At 45.6% G+C, this 9,867-nt stretch overlaps 2 protein-coding genes across 2 annotated transcripts; both read left to right on the forward strand.

The window, feature by feature from the left end:
• Positions 1-4,220: 4,220 nt before the first annotated feature.
• Positions 4,221-4,670, forward strand: LOC127693084 (THO complex subunit 4-like; the record flags this gene model as incomplete). The annotated part of the gene is made up of 1 exon (XM_052193808.1): positions 4,221-4,670. A coding segment is annotated over one exon (450 nt), but the record flags the coding sequence as incomplete, so codon positions are not given.
• A 4,230-nt stretch (positions 4,671-8,900) lies between these two features.
• On the forward strand, positions 8,901-9,350 carry LOC127693071 (THO complex subunit 4-like; the record flags this gene model as incomplete). Its single annotated transcript, XM_052193790.1, has 1 exon — positions 8,901-9,350. A coding segment is annotated over one exon (450 nt), but the record flags the coding sequence as incomplete, so codon positions are not given.
• Between the last annotated feature and the right edge of the window lie 517 nt (positions 9,351-9,867).

Below are 9,867 nucleotides of genomic sequence, written 5' to 3' on the forward strand. Positions count from 1 at the left end.
TGAGCAAATCCATGCGAGAAATGGGACCCAGAAGCCTCATCTGTGATGCCTAGGGGGAGGGAGAGAGGAAGGGAGGGAGGGAGGGAGGGTTGGCAACTGGACTGTGCAGACCATGGTGGATTTGGGTTTTGCTTCTTTGGATTTCTCCTCTTTTCCTTGCCTGTTTTCAAATAAAATCTACAATCTAATGTAATTTCTTTTTGCCTTTTTGTGTGTTTTAGTTTGATTTTTAACTCTGAAACAGACCTCTTTGGCCCTGACTTATCTTGGGGATACATTTTACTTGTTGCTGTTGTGTTGAAGGTAGCATTTTCACCTTTGCCATACTAAAAGGCAAAGGTGTGCTGGGGTGGGGGAACAGGCATTCTAGGGTACTAAAGTAGTAATTCACCTTCACCTTGGAGACTGATTTCTTTGGTGGTTGTTGTAATCATCAAAGTAGAAGGTGGAATAAGATTGCGTTCTCTGGGCCTGTGGGGGGAAGAGCGTGCCTCAGTGGACCCATGCAGAGGCAACCCTTCACCCAGAGGGACCACCCACAGGATGGTATAGCATGGAAGAGAGTTTCTTTGGGGCATGGGGAAGGGAGTTGATGGGGAGAGTTAAGAGGCAGAGAGGAGGAGAGAAGTAGAAGCTGGCCAGGACCGTATGTGGAGGGAGTGGGGACGGGAAAGGAAAATGGAAGAGACAAAGAGGGCAAGAGAATGAGAGGATGAGAGAGAGAGGGAAAAGAGGGGCAAGCAGCCCCTTTGATATGGGTCAGAGCTACCTGGCCATGGCCAGGTAAGCGTGGGGTGGAGCTGAGAAAGGCCACAAACAGTCGTGATAGAATAATCTTTACACAGTTTGGGTCTCTGTGGGTCTGGGCTCAAGAGTGAAGGCCAAAGCTCATGGTATTTGCCTCTTAAAAACATTCACAAGTATGGCCTACAAATATTGTTGTCACCCAAGAGAGTGGAATTAAAGCTGGCCTCAAAGCCACTTACATGGTATATTATATTCCAGTGCTTCAATAGAGCTAGGTTTCTCAATCTTGCCTGGGAGTCAGCAAATATTCTACATCTCAGGGTCTTAGAGTGATATCTGGGGACCATGTAGTTTACTAGCAAGGAATAGATAGTGTCATTGCTCATTGGGAGGAAACTAGAATTTGGGGTTTTCATATACAAGGGCAGACCAGTTCAATCCCCTTGAATGTTTACAGACTAAACCATTCAGGAAATGGTGGCAGGCACAAATCTGCTTAACCATTGGCCAGCCTGTGACTGCAACTCGAATGGCAAACAGTTCATTTGACTCGGGTCTTTTAAGAGGTCATTGCGATGGGTGTTGAAAGCAGAAAACAAAACAAAACAAAAAAAAAACACAACAACAATGACAACAACAACAACCATGCTAGCAAAGCATCTCAAGAAGAGGTCTGGTCTAATTTCAAAATGCTGATAGGTGTGGTGCTGAATGTGCCGTGAGGTGATCATGATTAGGTCACTTTTTGGTTTCCTTGTTTGTTTGTCTTTGTTGTTTATTTGGTTTTGGTTTGTGTTTGTTTTCTGTTTTGTTCTTTGTTTTGTTTAATCCCAGCATTAAATGGGCTTAAAGGTGTGTGCCACCACTGCTGGGCAATTAGATCACTTCTGATCCACATCTCCAGGCAGGCAGACACACAACTTTAATCCGAATCTTGCCTTGAGGACATCCAATCAGGATCAACCGACTGAGATTCTAATCTAATCCAAACTGGGCCACACCTCCTTCTCAAAGCCTATATAAAGACAGGGAAGAAGGAGCTTTTCCTCTTTGCCTGCTTGCTCTCATCTTGCTAGCAAGTCCATTCTTTCACCGGGATCCCAGCATCTCTACTGAAGACCAGTTGAGACCTCCAGCCTTGTGGACTGAGTGGATTCTGGAACTCTGAACTTTCCATCATCATAGCAAACCACTGGATTAGTGGGACCACACCTTGTAAGTCATTCAACACAATCCCCTTTCTGTATGTATGTAGAGATTCATTCTGTAAGTTGTGCTTCTCTAGAGAGAACCCTGACTACCATAGTGATGATGCTTTTCATTTCAAAGATTTAGAAGAAAGATACTTGTCTCAAAACTATTTCTCTGAGCTGGGCATAGTGGCCCATGGGTTGATGTCTCACTACTCTGTAGAGGGAGTTAAGCAAATCTAGGATTCTGAGGCCAGCCTGGGCCATAGATCAACTACTAGGCTACAGAGTCTGACTAGGTCTTAAAGGGAACCCAAACAAACAAACCAATGTTCTCTCTCTGCACCATTAAAGAAACTGAGATGAATCTGAAAATGGGACCCAGTGAGTTGCATTCCAATGGAATCGATGGCAGAGCCCAGTGTCTAGAACACTAAGCCCCCCGTATCTCCAAGCCTTCCTTCTTTTAGTATACACTCCATACATTTTATTCTCCTTCTTAAGATCCTTCCAGGAGGGTTCCAAGAGGGTCTCCATGGCCGAGTACTTGCGTGCAGTACCCATGTGTGAAGCCATGGGTGAGATGCCCAGCAATAAACACAAGTAGTAGCTATCTGTCTTTGTGACACCCCTCTAGAGGACAGTCTCTGATTCCCCCTATGTTGCAGTCACAGAATCTTGGGATGTGTGTCCATTTTTTTTTTTTTTTATTTTCTGGCTCTGCTGTTGTTTCTTTCTTTGTTTCTTTGTTTTCTGTTTTTTCCTATCTAATGGGAGGAGTTTAGAGATGGTGTTCTGTTTCTTTAGGTGTCAAAAGCTTTCACCGAAGCACTTGGGAGACAGAGGCAGGCAGATCTCTGAGTTGGACGCCACCTCTGCTCTACAGCGTGTTCCCCCTGGATACCTACATAAAAGAAAGCCAACTGATTTAAGAGGTAAGAGGGACTCTGGGAGAAGGCTATGAAAAAAATGAAGCTTTCAGTCAGATTAGTGGGTTTCACAGAGAATTAGCCACAGTATTTTCTTTTGGCATCTAGGTTACAGCTCCCAAACATTGCTTTCATTGGTATCCTGTCTCTTTATAGGGGATGATGATTTGTGGTGTGAAAAAAAATCCCAAGACTTAAACTTAACATTCAACTCTATATTGTACTCGCTTTTAAGTAACGTTGTCATTTTGAAATTGTGTATTTTGGAGGTTTATACTTATCATTCTACTTATGATTGTTTCCATGTTTTTATCTTCTGTAGATAAAATATACAGATAGTGTTGTTGTTGTTGTTTTTTTTTTCTCAAGTATCAGTCCTACTAGGCTGCCCTGGACAGTCTAGAGCTGTCTAGGTGTAGTAGCAGGATGTCATCTAACTTGAAAAGGTCCTCCTGTCTCTGCCTCTTGAGGGCTGGGATCAAAAGCATTGGCCACCACACTGAACCTTTTTTTTTCCCGTTTAGTTTACTCTATTTTGTTTGTGACAGTGTTCCCCTATGCAAACCTGGACAATGCGGTTATATTTTATTTTCTGTTCAAATTCCTCAAATTCCTTTCTGGTTTGTTTGGTGGTGTGTTGGTACAGGAGTCAGGTAGAGCTCAGAAGACTTGGATGGGTGAATTGTCTCCTCGATAGGTACTGGTACCCAGAGACTGGCCTCAGCTCATTGGGTTTGCCTGTTCAGATGTTTCCAATGTTGTTTGGAAAGTGTGGTGTTAAGAGTTGTATAGGAATCACTCTGAGTAGGCCAGAAATGTAATTAAGCACTTCTATCACTTACCAAACAATCAGGAGGAGATACAGCCACCTGTAATGGTTTCAATTGAAACCTTTGTCAATAAAGAGTGTTCCTGTTGAAAATTCTTGTTTTTCCTCATCAAGTTCTCAGGACCTCTTCCCTGTTGCTCAGTGATTTACTATGCTAAAAGCACCAGGGAGAGGCTTTGAACATAAGGTTAAAACTTTGTTTTCAAAACAGGTGGGCTCGATCTGATGCCCGAATCCACACTGGCGATGGCCAACAAAGTGGACATGTCTTTGGATGACATCATCAAGCTGAACCGGAGGCAGCAAGGAGGTCCCTGGTGGGGCCGGGGTCGCAGAGGGGCCGGCTACCAGAACTTCCGTGGCTTCAAAGCAGGCGGCGGTGGTGAGCCTAGGAGGAAGCAGCCTGCCATGGCCCTGCGCGGCAGGAACCGGGTGGCACCATACAGCCACCAGAAGCAAAGTCGTCGGGACAAGTGGCAGCAGGACCTAGTCCACAGGGCCTTCGTGGGTGGAGCCAGCGTGGACAGCGGTGGGAAGCTGCTTGTGTCCAACCTGGACTTTGCAGTGTCCGATGCTGATATACAGGAAGTCTTTGCTTCATCCGGAACCTTGAAGAAAGCCACCGTGCACTATGATCGCTCTGGACAAAGTTTGGGGACAGCAGAGGTGCACTTTGAACGGGAAGCAGATGCCCTGAAGGCTATGCAAGAGTACAATGGTGTGCCTTTGGATGGCCGCCGCATGAAGATCCAGCTCGTCACATCCCAGATCCTTATGCAACCAAGACCTGCACAAAGCATCAACAGAGGAGGCATGACAAGAAACCCTGGCTCGGGAGGTTCGCGTGCCGGAGTCACCAGGAGAGGGACAAGTGGAGGCTACCAGGGACGAGCTAGAGGGGCCAGCAGCAACTCGAAGCAGCAGCTTACTGCAGAGGGGTTGGACGCACAGTTGGATGCTTATATGGAAAGCATGGACACTGACTGAGCAAATCCATGCGAGAAATGGGACCCAGAAGCCTCATCTGTGATGCCTAGGGGGAGGGAGAGAGGAAGGGAGGGAGGGAGGGAGGGTTGGCAACTGGACTGTGCAGACCATGGTGGATTTGGGTTTTGCTTCTTTGGATTTCTCCTCTTTTCCTTGCCTGTTTTCAAATAAAATCTACAATCTAATGTAATTTCTTTTTGCCTTTTTGTGTGTTTTAGTTTGATTTTTAACTCTGAAACAGACCTCTTTGGCCCTGACTTATCTTGGGGATACATTTTACTTGTTGCTGTTGTGTTGAAGGTAGCATTTTCACCTTTGCCATACTAAAAGGCAAAGGTGTGCTGGGGTGGGGGAACAGGCATTCTAGGGTACTAAAGTAGTAATTCACCTTCACCTTGGAGACTGATTTCTTTGGTGGTTGTTGTAATCATCAAAGTAGAAGGTGGAATAAGATTGCGTTCTCTGGGCCTGTGGGGGGAAGAGCGTGCCTCAGTGGACCCATGCAGAGGCAACCCTTCACCCAGAGGGACCACCCACAGGATGGTATAGCATGGAAGAGAGTTTCTTTGGGGCATGGGGAAGGGAGTTGATGGGGAGAGTTAAGAGGCAGAGAGGAGGAGAGAAGTAGAAGCTGGCCAGGACCGTATGTGGAGGGAGTGGGGACGGGAAAGGAAAATGGAAGAGACAAAGAGGGCAAGAGAATGAGAGGATGAGAGAGAGAGGGAAAAGAGGGGCAAGCAGCCCCTTTGATATGGGTCAGAGCTACCTGGCCATGGCCAGGTAAGCGTGGGGTGGAGCTGAGAAAGGCCACAAACAGTCGTGATAGAATAATCTTTACACAGTTTGGGTCTCTGTGGGTCTGGGCTCAAGAGTGAAGGCCAAAGCTCATGGTATTTGCCTCTTAAAAACATTCACAAGTATGGCCTACAAATATTGTTGTCACCCAAGAGAGTGGAATTAAAGCTGGCCTCAAAGCCACTTACATGGTATATTATATTCCAGTGCTTCAATAGAGCTAGGTTTCTCAATCTTGCCTGGGAGTCAGCAAATATTCTACATCTCAGGGTCTTAGAGTGATATCTGGGGACCATGTAGTTTACTAGCAAGGAATAGATAGTGTCATTGCTCATTGGGAGGAAACTAGAATTTGGGGTTTTCATATACAAGGGCAGACCAGTTCAATCCCCTTGAATGTTTACAGACTAAACCATTCAGGAAATGGTGGCAGGCACAAATCTGCTTAACCATTGGCCAGCCTGTGACTGCAACTCGAATGGCAAACAGTTCATTTGACTCGGGTCTTTTAAGAGGTCATTGCGATGGGTGTTGAAAGCAGAAAACAAAACAAAACAAAAAAAAAACACAACAACAATGACAACAACAACAACCATGCTAGCAAAGCATCTCAAGAAGAGGTCTGGTCTAATTTCAAAATGCTGATAGGTGTGGTGCTGAATGTGCCGTGAGGTGATCATGATTACGTCACTTTTTGGTTTCCTTGTTTGTTTGTCTTTGTTGTTTATTTGGTTTTGGTTTGTGTTTGTTTTCTGTTTTGTTCTTTGTTTTGTTTAATCCCAGCATTAAATGGGCTTAAAGGTGTGTGCCACCACTGCTGGGCAATTAGATCACTTCTGATCCACATCTCCAGGCAGGCAGACACACAACTTTAATCCGAATCTTGCCTTGAGGACATCCAATCAGGATCAACCGACTGAGATTCTAATCTAATCCAAACTGGGCCACACCTCCTTCTCAAAGCCTATATAAAGACAGGGAAGAAGGAGCTTTTCCTCTTTGCCTGCTTGCTCTCATCTTGCTAGCAAGTCCATTCTTTCACCGGGATCCCAGCATCTCTACTGAAGACCAGTTGAGACCTCCAGCCTTGTGGACTGAGTGGATTCTGGAACTCTGAACTTTCCATCATCATAGCAAACCACTGGATTAGTGGGACCACACCTTGTAAGTCATTCAACACAATCCCCTTTCTGTATGTATGTAGAGATTCATTCTGTAAGTTGTGCTTCTCTAGAGAGAACCCTGACTACCATAGTGATGATGCTTTTCATTTCAAAGATTTAGAAGAAAGATACTTGTCTCAAAACTATTTCTCTGAGCTGGGCATAGTGGCCCATGGGTTGATGTCTCACTACTCTGTAGAGGGAGTTAAGCAAATCTAGGATTCTGAGGCCAGCCTGGGCCATAGATCAACTACTAGGCTACAGAGTCTGACTAGGTCTTAAAGGGAACCCAAACAAACAAACCAATGTTCTCTCTCTGCACCATTAAAGAAACTGAGATGAATCTGAAAATGGGACCCAGTGAGTTGCATTCCAATGGAATCGATGGCAGAGCCCAGTGTCTAGAACACTAAGCCCCCCGTATCTCCAAGCCTTCCTTCTTTTAGTATACACTCCATACATTTTATTCTCCTTCTTAAGATCCTTCCAGGAGGGTTCCAAGAGGGTCTCCATGGCCGAGTACTTGCGTGCAGTACCCATGTGTGAAGCCATGGGTGAGATGCCCAGCAATAAACACAAGTAGTAGCTATCTGTCTTTGTGACACCCCTCTAGAGGACAGTCTCTGATTCCCCCTATGTTGCAGTCACAGAATCTTGGGATGTGTGTCCATTTTTTTTTTTTTTTATTTTCTGGCTCTGCTGTTGTTTCTTTCTTTGTTTCTTTGTTTTCTGTTTTTTCCTATCTAATGGGAGGAGTTTAGAGATGGTGTTCTGTTTCTTTAGGTGTCAAAAGCTTTCACCGAAGCACTTGGGAGACAGAGGCAGGCAGATCTCTGAGTTGGACGCCACCTCTGCTCTACAGCGTGTTCCCCCTGGATACCTACATAAAAGAAAGCCAACTGATTTAAGAGGTAAGAGGGACTCTGGGAGAAGGCTATGAAAAAAATGAAGCTTTCAGTCAGATTAGTGGGTTTCACAGAGAATTAGCCACAGTATTTTCTTTTGGCATCTAGGTTACAGCTCCCAAACATTGCTTTCATTGGTATCCTGTCTCTTTATAGGGGATGATGATTTGTGGTGTGAAAAAAAATCCCAAGACTTAAACTTAACATTCAACTCTATATTGTACTCGCTTTTAAGTAACGTTGTCATTTTGAAATTGTGTATTTTGGAGGTTTATACTTATCATTCTACTTATGATTGTTTCCATGTTTTTATCTTCTGTAGATAAAATATACAGATAGTGTTGTTGTTGTTGTTTTTTTTTTCTCAAGTATCAGTCCTACTAGGCTGCCCTGGACAGTCTAGAGCTGTCTAGGTGTAGTAGCAGGATGTCATCTAACTTGAAAAGGTCCTCCTGTCTCTGCCTCTTGAGGGCTGGGATCAAAAGCATTGGCCACCACACTGAACCTTTTTTTTTCCCCGTTTAGTTTACTCTATTTTGTTTGTGACAGTGTTCCCCTATGCAAACCTGGACAATGCGGTTATATTTTATTTTCTGTTGAAATTCCTCAAATTCCTTTCTGGTTTGTTTGGTGGTGTGTTGGTACAGGAGTCAGGTAGAGCTCAGAAGACTTGGATGGGTGAATTGTCTCCTCGATAGGTACTGGTACCTAGAGACTGGCCTCAGCTCATTGGGTTTGCCTGTTCAGATGTTTCCAATGTTGTTTGGAAAGTGTGGTGTTAAGAGTTGTATAGGAATCACTCTGAGTAGGCCAGAAATGTAATTAAGCACTTCTATCACTTACCAAATAATCAGGAGGAGATACAGCCACCTGTAATGGTTTCAATTGAAACCTTTGTCGATAAAGAGTGTTCCTGTTGAAAATTCTTGTTTTTCCTCATCAAGTTCTCAGGACCTCTTCCCTGTTGCTCAGTGATTTACTATGCTAAAAGCACCAGGGAGAGGCTTTGAACATAAGGTTAAAACTTTGTTTTCAAAACAGGTGGGCTCGATCTGATGCCCGAATCCACACTGGCGATGGCCAACAAAGTGGACATGTCTTTGGATGACATCATCAAGCTGAACCGGAGGCAGCAAGGAGGTCCCTGGTGGGGCCGGGGTCGCAGAGGGGCCGGCTACCAGAACTTCCGTGGCTTCAAAGCAGGCGGCGGTGGTGAGCCTAGGAGGAAGCAGCCTGCCATGGCCCTGCGCGGCAGGAACCGGGTGGCACCATACAGCCACCAGAAGCAAAGTCGTCGGGACAAGTGGCAGCAGGACCTAGTCCACAGGGCCTTCGTGGGTGGAGCCAGCGTGAACAGCGGTGGGAAGCTGCTTGTGTCCAACCTGGACTTTGCAGTGTCCGATGCTGATATACAGGAAGTCTTTGCTTCATCCGGAACCTTGAAGAAAGCCACCGTGCACTATGATCGCTCTGGACAAAGTTTGGGGACAGCAGAGGTGCACTTTGAACGGGAAGCAGATGCCCTGAAGGCTATGCAAGAGTACAATGGTGTGCCTTTGGATGGCCGCCGCATGAAGATCCAGCTCGTCACATCCCAGATCCTTATGCAACCAAGACCTGCACAAAGCATCAACAGAGGAGGCATGACAAGAAACCCTGGCTCGGGAGGTTCGCGTGCCGGAGTCACCAGGAGAGGGACAAGTGGAGGCTACCAGGGACGAGCTAGAGGGGCCAGCAGCAACTCGAAGCAGCAGCTTACTGCAGAGGGGTTGGACGCACAGTTGGATGCTTATATGGAAAGCATGGACACTGACTGAGCAAATCCATGCGAGAAATGGGACCCAGAAGCCTCATCTGTGATGCCTAGGGGGAGGGAGAGAGGAAGGGAGGGAGGGAGGGAGGGTTGGCAACTGGACTGTGCAGACCATGGTGGATTTGGGTTTTGCTTCTTTGGATTTCTCCTCTTTTCCTTGCCTGTTTTCAAATAAAATCTACAATCTAATGTAATTTCTTTTTGCCTTTTTGTGTGTTTTAGTTTGATTTTTAACTCTGAAACAGACCTCTTTGGCCCTGACTTATCTTGGGGATACATTTTACTTGTTGCTGTTGTGTTGAAGGTAGCATTTTCACCTTTGCCATACTAAAAGGCAAAGGTGTGCTGGGGTGGGGGAACAGGCATTCTAGGGTACTAAAGTAGTAATTCACCTTCACCTTGGAGACTGATTTCTTTGGTGGTTGTTGTAATCATCAAAGTAGAAGGTGGAATAAGATTGCGTTCTCTGGGCCTGTGGGGGGAAGAGCGTGCCTCAGTGGACCCATGCA

This window comes from Apodemus sylvaticus, chromosome 9, assembly GCF_947179515.1.
Source record: "Apodemus sylvaticus chromosome 9, mApoSyl1.1, whole genome shotgun sequence".
In the NCBI taxonomy this organism is placed as follows: Eukaryota; Metazoa; Chordata; class Mammalia; order Rodentia; family Muridae; genus Apodemus; species Apodemus sylvaticus.